Below are 18,270 nucleotides of genomic sequence, written 5' to 3'. Positions count from 1 at the left end.
CGCATGGCAACCATTAGGTTTCCAGCCTATGAGCATGCCTGATGGCTAACCTTCGAGGATCATGATTTTGAAATATCGGGACAATATCGTTCCAAATGAAACAACCCACTGACGAGGGCTTGTCCAGAACAGAATGAACAGCCAGAACCTTGGCCCTGTAGTATACGATCGAGACCGCGAGATGGAAGAACGACACCGAGCTCTACAGCAACGTGAGGAGATGGCCCGTCGGGACCAAGAGAGAGAACGTGAACAGCGCGATAGAGAGCGCGATCGAGATCGAGAGTCCAACGACCGATACCAATCTACACCTCACCATAGCAGCGCCGGCTCCATTCCCATTCACCAGCCGGTCGCGTCGCGGATCTCTGGCGCAATTCATAGTCCCGGTGGACTTCTTGCGAATCACAACGGAAATCCTCAAATTCCCCTCGGTAACCCACCAGGTCCTCCCTTGGCCACCTTCGGAGGGCCACTCCAGAGCGAGCACAGCCGACCGGTCCAACACGGTGGACCAAATAATAGCAATACACAACCACAAATGTTCGCGCCGATGCCGCACGGTGGACCGCCGACATCGACACAAGCTGCTGCCAACAGTGTCGCGGCCGTGTTTGGCGGTCCTTTGCAGCAACAGCCTCCGGAAGGACAGCGTGGGGGCCAACAGGGCGCGCCGTTCAACCCAGCTGCTGCACCGGCAGCTCATCAGCTTCCTGGGGGAATTACCCAGGGGCAGCAGCCTATTTTAAATGTAAGTCCCACTGCAATACAGTTTCTTTTGCGGCGGGATGTTGTCATTGGAGGGGTACCAACAACCTTCCATGCGCATGTCGCAGCCACCCGCTAAGTTTGCGTTTGCGTTTGCGAGCTGGTGATGCGACAGCGCGGGCCGCTGTTAAACCACCCACAAACCTTTGCCTTACCTTTCTATCCAACCCAACTTCTTCTACCCCTCTTCTTACTTCTCCAAATTCCCTGACGGCTCTCGTGTGAAACATTTACAACTCGTCACATTTTGTTTCCCTAGTGCCCGTTTTCTTGTTCTCGCAGATATCCTCCAACATGGAGCCTCATGCTCTCCTGGCCAGTCTTCCGGCGAACCCAGGCGACCTTGTTGGTATCTTCAACCATGAAGGAGAAGGCATGGCGCTTCTCCATGGACAAGAATCCGGCGTACCTTTATTCTATTTCACTCTCATTGTATAACATATGTTCTACTGGTATCGCTGCGTACATGATTGCTGACTGCTTCTCTTTCCAGGATGCCCTCACCTACCTTGACCAGGTCAAAGTCCAGTTCCATGACCAACCAGACGTCTATAACCGATTCTTGGATATCATGAAAGACTTTAAAAGCCAGGCGTATGTTATTGATTGAGCCGCCACTTTTGTCGTGATCGCAGCTAACACAAGGACAGTATTGACACACCGGGGGTTATCAACCGAGTATCTGAGCTCTTCGCTGGGCATCCAAACCTGATTCAAGGGTTCAACACCTTCTTACCTCCCGGTTACCGTATCGAGTGCGGCGCTGGCAACGATCCGAACACAATACGAGTCACCACACCTATGGGTACCACGGTTCAATCTATCACAGGACGTGGAAACCAGGGCGATGGTCACGGTCCTGCCACAGCTAATCAGCCCTTGTTCCCCGAACGAGGTGGCCAGTGGCAGCAACAGAGACCGCAGCATAGCATCGAGAGCCCGGAGGCACAGTTCAGTACGCCTGTCCAGAATGGTGCAAGCCTCTTTGTTCAAGCTGCAGCCCACAATGCTGCTTTCAACGAGAGCAACAACTCGGGGCAGCGACGTGCTCTACCCCAGGGCAGCACAGGTCCTGGGGAGGGGCCAAATGCGCGCCAGGCCCTGACACCCACTCCTTCTGGACAAGCTGGAGTAAACGGCAATGCAGCGAATCAGGCAAACATGGAGCGGCGGGGGCCAGTTGAATTCAACCATGCTATCAGCTATGTGAATAAAATCAAGGTAAAAACCATTGCTCATGTCTCAACTTCTTAAAGCGTCAGACGTACTAATCATGGCAAAGAACCGGTTCCAGGACAAGCCTGAGATCTACAAACAATTCCTTGAAATTCTTCAAACCTACCAGCGCGAACAAAAGCCTATCCAGGACGTATATGCACAGGTTACCACCTTGTTCAACTCGGCTCCTGACCTGCTCGAAGATTTCAAACAATTTCTGCCAGAATCAGCTGGACAGGCAAAGCAGACTCCCAGCCGTATGGACGATGGACCCCCATCTGGACCCAATCAGACACCGCAGCCTGCTATGAGAGATGGACAAAAGATGCCTCCTCTAGGTAGCTTTGCGCCTCCTGCTAGCGCTACTAAAGACAACAAGAAGCGACCCCGAGCCGACAAGCAAGCTGCTCAGCCTGCAACCGCTCTTGCAGACGCGACCTTAATTACACGGAATCTCCCTCCTATTGCGAATGGTCACAAGAAGCCTAAACTCAACCATACCAGACAAGGAGGTGACAACTCAGCAGTTGAGCCAACTCTCACGCCGGTTATGCCAGAGCCCTACCCTGCTAAACCCTCCTCGACATCTAGTCAAGAGGAGATTGCCTTCTTTGAACGCGTTAAGAAGTTCCTTAGTAACCGATCTACGATGAACGACTTCTTGAAACTTTGCAATCTCTTCAGTCAGAACATCATCGATCGAAACACATTATTTCACAAGGGCGCGTTGTTCATCGGCGCGAACCCTGACTTGCTGAACTTCTGGAAGACCTTTGTTGGCGTCGATACTCAAGATGTCGTCATCGACAATCGCCCTGCGCCCCCGACAGAGAAGGTGTCTCTCAGCAACTGTCGTGGGTATGGACCTAGTTATCGATTACTTCCCAAGCGAGAGCGCCTTAAACCCTGCAGCGGCCGAGACGAGCTCTGCAACTCTGTTCTCAATGATGAGTGGGCTTCACACCCTACATGGGCGTCGGAGGACAGCGGATTCGTTGCTCATAGGAAGAACCAGTTTGAGGAAGGCCTGCACCGCATCGAGGAAGAGCGCCACGATTATGACTTCAACATTGAAGCTAACATCAAGTGCATCCAGCTCCTGGAGCCTATTGCGCAAAATATGCTCGCCATGTCTGCTGCTGAGAGGGAAACATTCCAGATGCCTGTTGCACTTGCTGGACAAAGCACGTCTATCTTCAAGCGAATCTGCAAGAAGATTTATGGTGATCGCGGTATCGATGTTGTTAATGACATGTTCACCCATCCCTTCGACGTGGTACCTGTCCTACTGGCTCGCATGAAGCAGAAGGATGAGGAGTGGCGGTTCTCCCAGCGGGAATGGGAGAAGGTGTGGCATGCCCAGACTGAGAACATGCATCTCAAGAGTCTGGATCACATGGGCATCCTTGTCAAGCAAAACGACAAGAGGCACTTAACTGCAAAGCACTTGGTCGACGTCATCAAGACAAAGCATGAGGAACAGCGTCGCGAGCGATCGTTGAAGGGTGATGTCCCTCGACATCAGTTCAGCTGGGACTTTAGTGACAAGGATACAATCATTGATCTTCTGCGCCTCATGATGCTGTACAGTTTACATAATGGCCAGCACAGCAGCCAGGAAAAGGAACGCATTCTGGAATTCTTTGAGTCTTTCGTCCCTGCCTTCTTCGATATTCCCGAAGAGAACATCCAGGATAAGCTTCCCAAGATGCAGCCCGATTCTGGCGAGGACGAGGTGGAGGATCACACGCCTGCAGAGCTGACCAATGGTCGCAGCCGACGTAACGGTCGAAAAGGAGATCTACTTAGAGGAGTTCTTGATCCTGGCCGTAACGGTAGCAAACCCCGCGGGCACAAGGAAGACAGCACCCCTGGAAGCAAAGAGACGACGCCTGATGTTACTTCGGCGAACGAAGAGGAGATGCCCGATGCTTCCGATGACGTTGCCAACACTGACGTTTCCAACGAACGCTGGATCCCCAATATCCCCAAACCCGTTGTTGTTGGTCAGAGCGAAGAGCTCCTGAACACTGAAGGCGAGTTGAAGGCCGATGGATTCTTCACACGACCATGGTACAACTTCTTCTGCAACCAGACCTTGTTTGTCTTCTTCAGCATCTTCCAAACTCTATATCGACGTCTCCAAGATCTCAAAGAGGCAAAGGAGGTTGTGGCTAAGGAGGTCGAGCGCCTCAATAAACAGAAGCCTGCTCGGGATATTGGGTTTACTGAGAACCACATGAAGTTCTTTGACACCAACGATGACCCAGACAGTTACTGGCCGAAGACCCTTGAGCTCATTGAGGAGTATATTTCTGGTGACGTTGACGAGAGTCGATACCAGGATGTGATGCGACACTATTACCTCAAGACTGGATGGAAGGTGTACACAATCCAGGACCTGCTCAAGACCCTCTGCCGTCTGGCTCTTACTTGTAGTAGCACAGACGTCAAGGAGAAGACTCCTGACCTCATTGCTCAGTACCAGGCCAACCGTGAGCGAGAGGAAACAAGTTACCAGACAGAGATTAGCGCCCGAAAGTTCGCTGAGAAATGTGTTAAGGATGGTGATATCTTCGTGATATGCTGGGTAAGTTCGGGTCACCTTGACATTTTCAAACGTCAGACCTCTAACAAGATCACAGTTCCCCTCCAAGTCTGAGGCGACCGTGCGATGGCTTCAACGCGAAGAAACAACCTTCTACATGGACGAGATGCAACTCCGTGAGCGCTGGCAGTATTACATCTCATCCTTTATTCGCGTTGAGCCCACCGAGGGGGTACCTAGATCGAAGCTCCAGAAGGTCGTGCTCTCTCGTAACCTTCCCTCACCCGACGCCGATGCAGACGAGGATTCAATTCCTAAGGCCGTCTCGTATAAGGAGAACTTGACCATTAGTATTTGTCTTAAGAGTTCAAAGATGATATGGGCTCCGGGAACTTCTGAATACGTCGTATACGATCAAGGCCCTAAGTCGGCAGAACAGCGTGAACGTCGCGACAAGTTCATCCGCGCCCTTAGCGCCCATCGAGAGAACAAGCTTCTCGAGAAGTGGGTGCACAATCCTGCATGGACCAAGGACCTGAGTCCAGAGGAGGTTCAAGAGCAAAATAAGAACTTCCGCAAGTGGATGGACGACGGTGTCGTTCCGCCCAGCGCTGCTGAAGACGTGGAGATGGATTAGCCCTCTAACTCTCGCCAGCAGCAGGAGCAGGGACGAAAGCGTAACAGAGAAGCTGCGCCTACAAAGCCTGCAGCGACCGTCTCGAAACCAAACGGTAAGGGGTCACGAAAGAGGCCTGCGGACTCGCTCGTTTCTGCTCCGCCAAACAAAAAGACAAGATACAGTCCTCGCATTACAAGGGCACGATCTGGTAGCGACGAGTCGCGCAAGGAGGGGGGCGGATAACTTTTAAAGGAGATAAATGGGGATGGTGTGCTTGTATGGAACTCATCAGCGGTTTGGTTGTTTTTGGTTTTTAACCTTTCCTCTATCATTTTTGTTTTTAGTCATTCAAAAGGCGACAGGAAATTTGCAGCCGGAAGGCTTGCACGCACGTCAGTTTTCCTATTATAGCGAAAGTTGATATGATCTTTGAGGAGTTTTAGAGCTCCTTTGGCCTGTACTCTAGAAACTATATAAGCAAGCACGTCATGATTGATATCAGTATCGAAATTGTGCAGCTAACGTCATCTTATCAAAAGTCAAGTCTTGAGTTGGTCTCCTGTGAATTACAAATGGCATTTATATCTCTTCCTAAATGGCTATGTAAGGGTATACCGTTGGAGCAGTCAGATATCGTAGGCCATATCAAAGTGCGTCAGATACAGCAAGACAAAACTTTTCGTTCCATAGCACCACAGCCTGTTTAATGTGTCATCTAAATCGTCAATTATCCCAGTCGCCCATTCTATTGCAGGTTCTCGATAACCATAGCAGAAGCACCACCACCACCGTTGCAGATACCAACGGCACCAATCTTGGCCTTCTTCTCCTTGAGGACGGAGGTAAGGGTGGTGACAATACGGGCACCAGAGCATCCAAGAGGGTGACCGATGGCAACGGAACCACCGTAGACGTTGACCTGGTCAGGGTTAAGACCAAGGAGCTTCATGTTGGCGAGCGCAACGGCGGAGAAGGCCTCGTTGATCTCGTAGTACTCGACCTGGTCGGCGGTCAAACCAGCGTGCTTGATGGCTTTGGGAATGGCCAGAGCAGGGGCAATGGTAAAACGCTCAGGCTCACGCTCAGCATCACCCCAACCAAGGATCTTGGCAACAGGCTTAAGGTTGAGCTCCTTGAGCTTAGCCTCGGAGACGAGGACAACAGCGGCGGCACCATCGTTGATGGGAGCAGCGTTAGGGGCAGTGACAGTACCATCGGGCTTGAAAGCAGGGCGCACAGCCTTGAGCTTGTCGACATTCAGGTTCTTGACCTCGTCGTCGCGCTCAACCTTGATAGCGGGCTTGCCACGGCCACCAGGGACCTCAACGGGGACGATCTCAGTGAAAAGACCGGCCTCAGTGGCAGCCTGGGCCTTCTTGTATGAGTTGATGGCGTACTCGTCCTGAGCCTCGCGGGTGAGCTCATGGTCCTGAACGCAAAGCTCAGCAGAGATACCCATGTGGTCCTTCTTGAAAGAGTCGGTCAAACCGTCCTTGAGGACACCGTCGACGAGAGTCTGATCGCCGTACTTGGCGCCGTTTCGGAGGTTGGGGAGGTAGTGAGGAGTGTTGGACATGGACTCGGTTCCACCAGCAACGACAATGTCGGAGGTGCCGAGCATAATGTTTTGAGCACCAAGGATGATGGCCTTGAGCGAAGAAGCGCAGACCTTGTTCACAGTCGTGGCGATGACAGTCTGGGGAAGGCCTGCACCGAGAGCACATTGACGGGCAGGGCCCTGTCCAACGCTGGAGGCAAATCATGTCAGCAACGAAGTCGCAGTTAACTCAATTTTCGAGATCATGATGGCGGGGTAGAGAAAACAAAAGACCTACCCAGCGGAGAGGACATTGCCAAAAAAGACCTCGTCGACATCCTCAGGCTTGATACCTGCGCGCTCGACAGCTCCTGTAGACAATCGTTAGTATCCGGAAGGTTCTTTTTTTTTTGTTCGTCGTTGTAACATTTGGTCTTACCCTTAATGGCGACAGCTCCCAGTTGAACGGCGGTCTGGCTCGACAAAGAGCTATGTTGATATTAGCCACTGCACAACAAAGATCTAGCAAATGCTCATACTAACCCGAGGAACGAGCCGATGGGCGTACGAGCCGTAGAGACGATATAGACAGGAGGAAGGTTGGCCATTTTGGAAGAATTGATGTGTTATGATGGAAGATGACAAAAAATCAGGAGATCGTCGGCGGAGAGCTTAGTTTATAGATTGATAAATCAGTAAGGGTACGAGATGGACAGTGGAGCGGAAACCGGCGGTAATTTTGTTGAGGGACGGGAGTAGCGAATCTTAGGGACAGCTTGAGCTACCTGATTAATTTACAAGCGAACAGCACTTTCCTTCCAACGATCTAGCTTGAGAGGCTAACATTGGGTAAGGCAGGAAGTGAGCAATAGAGAGGCCCCTCTTACCCGTGGTTGAGGTGCCATTGCTCTCGAATTCGGGATCCGTTCAGCGGGAAATGGAGGCTTTGGAGGGGCACGGCTCTTGCGAATACGCCGCCGCGCCGCTGTCGGCAGGAACCCCCCTGTCAATTTCCGGCCCCACTTGTACCTGCCTCAGTCTTCCCGCCTTGACTTCCATTTGCTCTTCATGAATGATCGAGTGCACGTGACATCAAAAAAGTTGGCGACAGAATAGAGCTTCGCGCGAAGTCAGGCCCAGACAGGGAGCTTTAGTGACAAGATTGACGATCAGAGAAACCGAATTCTCACGTCGCCAATTGTTTGCGCATACAGGAACACGCATTTGCGCATCTATTCTATTCACAGCGACGATGGATGATCTTTACGACGAGTACGTATCTTGTTCTTTCGTCGCGTTTCGAGCTTGACAATTTGACGGCGCGCTGACTTATCGCGACAGGTTCGGTAACTTCATTGGCGAGGAGGCCGAGTCAGAGGAGGGCTCAGAGGTTGGCGTTGGTGCGGATGACTATACTTACGATGACGAGCCGGATGAGGCTCCTGGTGTGACAGGCCAGGAGCTCATGGAGATTGACGGTACGAGCCCGGGACCCAGGCTACAAACATATACTAATTCATGGGTTGGCAGATGGCCCATCAAATGCGATTATCCTCCACGAAGATAAACAGTACTATCCAACCGCCGAACAGGTATACGGCGCCGATGTCGAGACTCGTGTCGAAGAGGAGGATGCCCAGCCTCTATCCCAGCCCATCATCGCCCCCATCGAGCAGAAGAAGTTCAATATCGAGGAAGCCGACCTTCCACCCGTTTTCTTCGACCGCGAGTTCATGACAGACTTGATGAACTTCCCAGAACAAACGCGAAACGTAGCTTTAGCCGGACATTTGCACCATGGAAAGACTGCGTTCATGGACATGTTGGTACTCGAGACACACGACATCACAGATCGACTTGAACGAAGAGTGGGCAAGAACCGAGATGAGCAATTGAGATATACGGACGTACATATCTTGGAGAGGGAAAGGGGGCTATCTATCAAAGCTGCGCCAATGAGTTTGGTACTACCCAGTACCAAGGGCAAGTCGCACCTTGTCAATCTGATCGATACTCCTGGTCATGTTAACTTTGTCGATGAGGTGGCTGCCTCGTTCCGTTTGGTTGACGGCGTCTGTTTGGTGGTGGATGTGGTCGAGGGAGTTCAGATCAATACGGAGCAGATCATCAAGCACGCCGTTCTCGAGGACATCCCCCTGACGCTCATTATCAACAAAATGGACCGCCTCATTCTTGAGCTGAAGCTGCCACCCAAGGACGCATACTTCAAGCTCAAGCACGTTGTCGAGGAGGTCAACACGATTATCACAAACACAGCTCCTACCAAGGCCGCATCCAAGAGGATAAGTCCTGAGAAGGGCAATGTCCTATTCGCCTGCACAGATATGGGCTGGTGCTTCACGTTACCGAGCTTCGCCAAGATGTATACAGAGACGTTTGGAGATATCAACGTGGACGAGTTTGCGAAGCGGTTATGGGGGGACATTTACTATAACCCCAAGAAGCGAAACTTCTCACGAAAACCTCTGGATGAGCGCTCAGCACGATCGTTCGTTCACTTCATCCTCGAGCCCATCTACAAACTCTTTACACACTCGATCAGTGACAGTCCAGAAGAGCTGCGGCCAGTGTTGGCCTCGTTGGGCATTGAGCTCAAGCCCTCACAATATAAGGCTGATGCGAAGGTGCTTCTGAAGCTGGTATGCGAGCAGTTCTTCGGTCCATCAACAGGCTTTGTGGATATGATTGTTAAGCACATACCAACTCCCATCGAGACAGCTGAGCGATTACTTGAGCGATATTATACCGGCCCGTTGGACTCGAAGGTCGCTGCCTCCATGAAGGCTTGCGACCAGGGCGGCCCGTTAGTTGTTCATATCACCAAGCTCTTCAACACAGCCGATGCCAAGAGCTTTCACTCATTCGGTCGTGTACTGAGCGGCACAGTTCGACCAGGTATGCAGGTACGCGTTCTTGGTGAAGGCTACTCCTTGGACGACGAGGAAGATATGGCTATGGCCAATATTTCAGAAGTGTTCATCGGCGAAACAAGATACAACATCCCTACCGACGGCGTGCCAGCCGGTAACCTTGTGTTACTTAGCGGCGTCGACAACTCCATTGTCAAGTCCGCTACGATCATCCCTCCCAAACTAGAAGATGACGAAGACGCCTATATCTTTCGGCCTATCACACATTTCACAGAGTCTGTCCTTAAGGTTGCCGCCGAGCCTATCAACCCCTCCGAACTCCCCAAGATGCTTGATGGACTAAGGAGGATTCAAAAATCGTACCCCCTCATCAAGACTAAGGTCGAAGAATCAGGAGAGCATGTTGTTCTAGGAACCGGAGAGTTGTACATGGATTGTGTGCTGCACGACCTTCGTCGTCTGTATGCTGACATGGATATCAAGGTTTCTGACCCGGTTACGCGGTTTTGTGAGACTGTTGTCGAGACATCGGCGACAAAATGCTATGCTATCACCCCAAACAAGAAGAACAAGATCACCATGGTTGCCGAGCAGTTGGAGAAGGGGATTTCCAGCGATATTGAGAGTGGTGCTGTACGCATCCGCGATCCCATTCGCAAAACTGCCAAGTTCTTCGAAGAGAAGCATGGCTGGGATAAGCTGGCTGCTCGCAGTATTTGGGCCTTCGGTCCCGAGGATACAGGACCCAACATCCTTCAAGACGATACTCTTCCCACTGAGGTAAGTTTAAGCCCTGTTATGTCGCTTATGTTAATCGCAGCGGTGCCCTATTGCATGAGCAAGGCTAATATAAAGTTCAGGTGGACAAGAAAACACTCAATGCTGTCAAAGAGTCTATTCGACAAGGATTCAGCTGGGCTACCCGCGAGGGACCCCTGTGCGAAGAACGTAAGCATACTCTTTCATTTTGTATCTGGGCCACAATCTATTGCCCAGTGGCTCGTTTTAAGGAAACGTTGTATCAACAGTATGGGGCACGTCCTTCAAGTGAAGAGTGGGCTTTGTATATGTTTCATTATCAGCAGTTACCATTGGCAGTGGACCTCGACAGCAACAGAGACAAGGTAGTTCCTTGTGGAGTTTCCATGAACTCTCCACCTCTGTCTCCCATCGCCTTTCGCTGGCTAATATGCGGCTGGCAAATACTTGGCAGTCTCCAAACGTGGATTCTTGCAGAATGTCGATGGGACCACCTGTTTCCACTGTGTCAGGGATTTTGTTCTGAATGGCATCGCGGACAGAGCCGCTTGACCGCTCCCGTTCTGCCAGGAACAAATGGAAAAGCATATCCGACGATCCCTTGGCCCCCTGACAACGGATAGCTTATCCTCTGGGCCCCTGCAAGGATATACACATCCAAATCAGGACCAATAGTGAACGCGTTATTCAAAACAGATACTGACATGAGGCAACAGCGATACGAAACACAAAGTTCAAGGTTACAGATGTGCTACTAGCCAACGAGGCCATCTTTCGTGGAGGCGGCCAAATCATCCCCACCTCTCGACGAGCGTGTTATTCCTCCTTCCTCATGGCATCGCCCCGCCTCATGGAGCCTGTCTACTCAGTCTCTGTAACGGGCCCTGAGGACTCATACATGGAGGTCTACAATGTGCTCTCGCGGCGTCGCGGACACGTTTTGTCAGATGGTCCCGTTGCTGGTACGCCGCTGTATCGCGTCAACGGTCTGCTGCCTGTCATTGACAGTTTCGGCTTCGAAACCGACCTGCGGATCAAGACGCAGGGCAGTTCGATGGTCAGTCTTGTGTTTGATAGCTGGAGCATCGTGCCTGGTGATCCCCTTGATCGCGAGCAGATCATTCGTCCGCTCCAGCCTGCTTCTGCACAGGCAACTGCCCGCGACTTTGTTCTCAAGACACGAAGACGCAAGGGCCTAAGCGAGGACGTCAGTGTCAAGACGTTCCTTGAGCCCGAGTTCTACCAAAGCCTGATGGAGAGTGGGATGCTTGGAGAGATCTAAACATTTGCAATCTGTGGATGAGCAACGGGCCGGATATTCCGGGGGGGTCTTTGAGGGTCCAACATGAGGAGCAGGGGCTGCACGAACGACTCCATTAAAGATCTTGGAGTAGTTGAGCCCCGTTGGCTGACCCTTTGTTTGATGGAGATAGCCACCTGCATTTTGTTAAAACGAATTTGGTAGCAAGGATGAGATGGAAGATCAGTGGCGCACTTGCGGAACCGTAGAAGACAAGCAGGTCAACGGCGGGAAGGTTTCATATAGACCAGCATAAACAGGGAACAACAATCAGAAATCAAGGCCAGGTGTTGAGGTTCTTTGACTTTTGCCTACTCCCAATTCTGTCGTATAAAATAAGTTCCTGTAGAGTTGGCCATTCTAATGCTGTTCTGGTTAGGCCACACATTCCTTGTCAACGACAATGGAGCCTGTTTGTTGACAGGACCTTTTTCAAGATGCCGACGATGGTGCTAGGGGATTTATCCTTGAGCTTTACCGCGCGGGGCTGTAGCGTCATGGTTATACTTTACGACAGATCGCGCACCAGATAATTAGAGCTAGTGTTAATAACATTCAGGATTTGGACTGGTTTCGCAGTTGGTTCACTAGACAGTTCATCCAGAAGCTTGCAGTCCTGTTAATACATACATAAAACAAAGGTCAAAGCAACAGTGAAGATGGTGGAGTTTGAATGGGCGCTTCGTGGAAGCTTCCACGGGACGATTAACCGGTGATCTCAACGGGTCTTTCTAGAAACCCTTGCCCGTTCAGGGACCACGGTTCGAACCTCATGGCAAGCAAATGAATGACGAAGCGGTTGATAAGCATCGTGACAGGGATTATTGACAGGACACAAGGTTTGCTAGGGTGCCGGGAACGATGGGCATGAGCCCATCTGCCAGGCACATCCATAACCCATCTCGGTGAAGGCTTGAGGGTTAAAGCCATAACCTGAAGGTGTAACATTAGTCTGGGGGTGTTGGACGAGCGATATCATTCATGGCTATTCAGCAAATAAGTCTAAAACTCCCCATTGGCTGTAGAGAGAGTAATTCCAAGACACTGGTGGCTTATCCCCACGTCACGAGGAGGTAGGAAATGCGGGATAGCAAGTGGTGTCTGAGAACATGCAAGACAATTGATGGTTGCGGACAAATACATCCCATCATGTTTACCTTGACGATCGCCACTGAGGAAAATACAAGTCTCTTTTGCAACGTCGAGGGCGGACCAATCCCGAGATTCGTATCGAACCGGGGGGATCGCGTCGCGGGAGTTGCAAGATCGGGGGATCGTCACGCAGACGCAAGGCAAGGTTGCTTTCCCCCAAACATATCATTTGAGACCGTCCAAGCGAAATGCAACTGTGATCCCTGGGCGTCCACAAAACCGCAAACACACTGGGGGAGCGGGGGTCGAACCCTGAAGGATAGTGATATGGATGAAGTCTCCAAGACAAAAGCTCCTGGAAGCTGGAGCTAGGGGCGTGACTACGGCGCTGTATGATTTCGAGGACAGACTGATCGATGAGTTGAGTACCGTGAGGCTTGACCGATTTGGTATATGATATGATTATGTGTGGCGGCAAGTCTAAATTCCCAGTTCTTTTAGACCTGCCAAACGGGAGCTACTAGTCTTGGCAGGACATGCCACGAAAGGAGAAATCGCACAAAAGAGACAGCTCTTGATAGTGCCCTATGAGAGACGACCTTGCCTCTTGGCTATGAAAAGGGCCGACAGAGTCAAGCATGACGTCTCGTGGCGGTAGGTTCCGTTCCGTAGCCTACAGTGCCTGTCAAGGCAAGGCACTGAAGTGACCATGAACCATGAGGGAGCCCAGACTCAGTCAGGTCAGGGACGTTTGGATTTGCGGCGACCCGAAGTGGGGGACGTTGGGACGTCTCCACGAGTAGCATGCTGATATAGGGCGCTACTTGGTATGGTACGACGATGATTCCCAAAACGGAAAGCTAATCGTGGAATCTGGTCGACGTCGGCTTTTATGCATGAGAGGATAGAGAATAAACAGAGAGGCTCATGAACGAAGGAAGTTGAAGGAGTCGACATATATCTTTGATTGTGAATATGTGCGTATGTATTCATCCAGCAAGGCAAATGCACACGCGTTTATTGCAGCCCAACCATGTGTTGTGTGTCAAACTAAAAATTAGCTCGACGTGACACCGGTGACATTCTCGATACTCCTAGAAAACCAGGTTCCAATAGTCCGATATATTTGGAATGCCCACTCGTTGCGATGTTGCACTTGGACTGGAGGAAGGTTTCTCATGAGTAGCGTGAGTTGCTTGTTCGTGGTAGCTGAACCTTATTTAGATGAGAATATCCTTGATAGAACCCCCTTGTCATTGCTCTCCAATCAAGAATCGCTCTTTTCCCCAGCGCTCTCTCATTACCAGTTCAACGGTACAGTCTATCCAGACTACCCCAACTTGAATGCCGAGATTCAAGACATGGTAAGGTCACCAAGGTGGTATTTTCGCTCTGCCATTCGGTTTCGGAACGAGAATGATCGTGTTCCGCATCCTTCGTATTGGTCACTTATCTATGTTGTAGTGACATTAACCGATGGTGCGCACCAGAAGATCAGCGAGCTGAATCCCTGTGATATGTAATGAAGCCTTCTAAAAGAGTGTGGCCTTCAAAAATAGAAACGTTGTCATGACTAAGCGCAAGTTTCCAACATCTTGTCCAGTACTCCTTTCAGAGTGTCGTTCTCTAAAGCTGCAGCAACTCGTTCCTTATCGCCTAATTGTTTGTTGACTTGATCATCTTGGTTGTGGCTGTTCTCTTTGCAGGTGACATCCACACGGTAGTTGGGCGGCAGTGCCTGCTCCAGTCTCACTCGAACTCCCAGCCCGATAACGGTGGCTAGCGAGCAGTGGGTGATGGTAGGCGTGATCTCCACAACCACCTGGACGATGGTATTAGGGTCAGGAACACCCATAGAAGGAGATGGAGTAATGTGAATATCAGAGAGGTTAATCACTGACAATTGGCCGAGTGATACCGGGTGCTCTGGATCCGAGATTGTTGAGATCAGATCTGTCCAACGTTAGTGCCATGTCTTGTTAAACGTGGGTATGTACTCGAGTCACTTGAAACCCTCACGACGAGCCCCAAGCCCCAGCGTAAATGCGCACGAAGATACTGGAGTGGCAAATTCACCAACGAAATGACTCAGGTGAAATGGAGAAGGATCATACCATAAATTTCTTGTTCGTCAATAGCTTCGGATGAGAACTCATCCTGCCAGTCGTTCATTCGGGGCCATATGGCCGGACCTTGACCGAAAGGCCCTGAAAGATACGATGGCTTCGCGAAGATGATATCGTCGTATTTGGAATCCGGACCCCGACGCGGCTCAGCCTTCTTCTGCCGGGTAGGCAGCTGAGACGCACTCAGGATAGTTGGATTCGCGTTATCCAAGGTTGCCATTGCGATGCAGAACTTGGACCAACTCAATATGCAGGGATCTCAGATTCAGATGGCCAAGGCTTTGAGGCTATTTGGGATGAGGTGACGCGGCAAGGGAGAGAGCAATGGGTCGTCAAATACAGGATATGCAGGAGATGAGATGGTGGAGATGGTGGCAGGTGCAGAATGTGCTATGCTAATTTTGAAGGCTTAAGCAATTCGTCGTTATTAATGGGCAAGGTTGTTTGTTGTATGGGGAAGGGATTTTATGATTTGAAGTTCAAAGTGGGAGGGGTAGCAAGTACAAAGTACAGTAGGAGTTACTAAGCGCCACATCTGATAAGCCTCGCAAATTGGTGAGGCGCAGCATGGTCCATCGCCAACTAAATTTGACGACCAATTAATGCTTCACTTCTATCTTTGGCTGCAGTGATCAACACTCGGTAGATGAACACGGATAGGAGAGATCATCATGTCATCAAAACTTGGCGTACAAATGCATTCATGCACACGCAAATTTCTTGAATTTTGTGGTGTTTGTTGGAAGGTCACTCATCATCAGATACAGGGGTCAAAACATTGGACACACAACGGTAGCGAATAAGCGGTAAAAGTTTTGTCTCCTCGCACTTGGCTACGAGTCAATCACTGCAAAGAAGGCTGGCGGTGTGAGCTGACAATAGCAATTTCCACACAAACTAATAAGATATAGCCTCCACTACCTTAAAAAAGGTCCTGTCATGGCATGGCATGGCTCTTGACAGGTCCCGTCCGTTTTAGGGGGTGAGGCTGCGGGGGCTGCTCAGGCCCAGTCGCCAGTCCAGGGAGGGAGTGCCGGCCGAGTGAGTTGAACACTCGAGTGCGTGATTCTGGAAACTCGGTGGAAGGGTCTCCCATCCTTGCAAGGAACGCGCTTGGAAGCCGCTCAGAAGCGCTGTCCCTGTTACGATTGGGCGACGTATCATGGGCATGGCGTGCGTGCGTGCGTGTCCCTGAAGTCTGAGCACGAAGGATCGTGGCGCGCGATCTCTCCCCCAATATCGGAGGTGTTTTCTAGAACAGGGTAGCCTCATCGACTTCCACGAGATGAAGGAAAGATTCACCACTACACTACTGTACTGTACCCGTACAGTCCGGAAGATGGTCTGCAGGATCCGTTCCGCTACCACTACCACGTTGTTCAACTACCGACCTGTGCTGTGCTGTTGTATGCTGTTGGTTGTTGGCACATACATAAATTTCATGCTGATCATGACCTCGAATTCTGCTAAAATGTTCCGCGGCCCGATTCGGGTGGGAATCAACCACAACCTCAAGCCTCTCATGGTTTTGAATCCAACGCCCGCACTTGTCAGATATTTTTACCCAGGTATTAGTCAGAACTTCATAATTGAGGATCTTTGCCCACCACACTATAGCTGGCTCAGCTACGGCCTCAGGGAGCAAGAAAACCCCAGACCTTGATATAGGGTGTCAAAATAAACTCTGCAAAGGATACCCTAGGTCTGTACTAAACTTATCCTAAACTTTTACTAAGGTACCTGAATGCTTTTGTCACACAGTATCAAGGTCCTGAGTTTTCTTTCCTCCCCTGGTACGGGTACGGAGCGTCTGCTGTGCAGGAGGACAATGCAACGATGATGGGGCAAAGATTTACCCTGGGGTTAGGGGGTTGTTAGCAGAATGAGGTTCTTGATTCAAGACGCAGATATGAGCCCTCTGTCGAAGAAATACAGCGAGTATAGTCCGCCAATGAGGAAATAGGATGGCCAGATTCGTAAACCGTCTGGTTTAATTGCCCACATAAGGGACGAGGTTTCGAGCGGAACACGCCGACGAGATATGAATAGATGAGGATACAGGACAGGATGAGGCATGGCGAGTTTCTTGTTCAACGCATCGCACCGAGAACAATCGCCTGCAGAAAACAAAACAGAGTTTTGTGTCAGAAACACTGAAACCTCTATAGTAAGAGAAGCTCGTCCTGTTTCCGGTTGCCTATTAAACTGTCGGGCCGGGTATATCGATAATTCTTCAGTCGTGAGAGTGAGAGTGAGAGAGAGAAAAGACGGGGATCTCCGTCCCGTCAACTCCGTCGGGGAACTCGAGCCTCGGCACAGAGCAACCCCACAGGGCATTTAGTTGACGTCCTTGCTTAGAAACGCACAAAACATGGCATGTGATATCAAACAACTTGTCGTTATTACAGTAGGTGCACCGTCAATGCAATGCAAGCGCAGACGAATCAATCTCGTGTGCCTCCTGCAGGAGCACCAAAAGCGAAATGGGCCAAGGACTGGAATAACATGGTTCAAAGACTCTGTCACTCATTGAGTACGGGATAGTTAGTCTTGTTTTCTTCTTGCTTAACCGACCTCTGGGAAATGACGCTAGGGGAGAACCAGTTTGAGGACCCAAGGGGAATGGATCATCCTGATGGGTACGGGTTAAATGCAGGGGTCTAGCTTAATGTCAAGAGGTGCTGTATTTAGTTTGTATTTCTAAATCTGTGGCTATTCATCCATCCAACTGTTGATATCACAATCCCCACTATAAGTGAGTGAGAAACAAAGCACTCGGAGGAGAATATGATATGTCACGACCAGATCGACAAGGTAGTTTGTACTCGCCCAGTTCTCTCCGTCCTTGATATTTCCGAATCTTCATGCAAGTCTGCCACAGACGTACGTGCGTAGTTGACTGGAAATGAATCTCAGTCATTTGGCCCCCGAATTTAACGGCACCTAGGGTATCTGGCGCGTGGCAGATGCAGCGGACACCAATCTGCACGGGCGATCTTCATGCGACCACTTGGAAAGTCAAGCAACGACAGACAGTCCAGGCAGGTCCTTTTTCTGCCCGTGCCCTTTTTTCCCCCATCCACAGCATCGGCTCGACTCGACTCGTCATGGTGGTGGCAAGATAGTATGGGATGGTATGATACGAGGCGTTCGTCAACGCAACGGCAGAACACAAAAAAACCAGTAGAACCGACAGGGTTGGGTAATGTATCCGACGAACCCACACAAGCCACCCTTGGATCACACGGCCTCGCAAAGGAACCAATACGATACGCACTGTAGCTGTGGTTATCCTGTAGGCTGTACCGTAAAAGCGATGAGGAAGTTGAGGCATCAAACAGGACATCGTGCGGTTGGCATCCACCCGAATTTGGACTGCTGCAGATTTGGAAAGGTCTCCAGTCTCAAGAAC

At 50.7% G+C, this 18,270-nt stretch overlaps 4 protein-coding genes across 4 annotated transcripts; 2 read left to right on the top strand and 2 right to left on the bottom strand.

Annotated features, from left to right (window-relative positions):
• Window positions 1–133: 133 nt before the first annotated feature.
• J7337_003801 (uncharacterized protein) lies at window positions 134–5,171 on the top strand (the record flags this gene model as incomplete). The annotated part of the gene is made up of 5 exons (XM_044821510.1): window positions 134–751; window positions 1,262–1,362; window positions 1,419–1,989; window positions 2,051–4,576; window positions 4,632–5,171. 5 exons carry the CDS (start codon window positions 134–136, stop codon window positions 5,169–5,171), a joined length of 4,356 nt encoding a protein of 1,451 aa, XP_044682843.1.
• Window positions 5,172–5,898: 727 nt separating this feature from the next.
• ERG10 (erg10, acetyl-CoA C-acetyltransferase) lies at window positions 5,899–7,298 on the bottom strand (the record flags this gene model as incomplete). Its single annotated transcript, XM_044821509.1, has 4 exons — window positions 5,899–6,901; window positions 6,989–7,061; window positions 7,130–7,179; window positions 7,234–7,298. The coding sequence occupies 4 exons, from the start codon at window positions 7,296–7,298 to the stop codon at window positions 5,899–5,901; spliced, it is 1,191 nt and encodes a 396-aa protein (XP_044682842.1).
• A 644-nt stretch (window positions 7,299–7,942) lies between these two features.
• J7337_003799 (uncharacterized protein) lies at window positions 7,943–11,622 on the top strand (the record flags this gene model as incomplete). The annotated part of the gene is made up of 5 exons (XM_044821508.1): window positions 7,943–7,962; window positions 8,032–8,168; window positions 8,221–10,361; window positions 10,442–10,529; window positions 11,057–11,622. The coding sequence occupies 5 exons, from the start codon at window positions 7,943–7,945 to the stop codon at window positions 11,620–11,622; spliced, it is 2,952 nt and encodes a 983-aa protein (XP_044682841.1).
• A 2,683-nt stretch (window positions 11,623–14,305) lies between these two features.
• On the bottom strand, window positions 14,306–15,078 carry J7337_003798 (uncharacterized protein; the record flags this gene model as incomplete). Its single annotated transcript, XM_044821507.1, has 2 exons — window positions 14,306–14,685; window positions 14,847–15,078. The coding sequence occupies 2 exons, from the start codon at window positions 15,076–15,078 to the stop codon at window positions 14,306–14,308; spliced, it is 612 nt and encodes a 203-aa protein (XP_044682840.1).
• Window positions 15,079–18,270: the final 3,192 nt, after the last annotated feature.

Source organism: Fusarium musae, chromosome 3, assembly GCF_019915245.1.
Source record: "Fusarium musae strain F31 chromosome 3, whole genome shotgun sequence".
Taxonomy (NCBI): domain Eukaryota; kingdom Fungi; phylum Ascomycota; class Sordariomycetes; order Hypocreales; family Nectriaceae; genus Fusarium; species Fusarium musae.
Note: the sequence above shows the minus strand (reverse complement) of the source record. Positions and strands in the feature narration are given on the sequence as shown.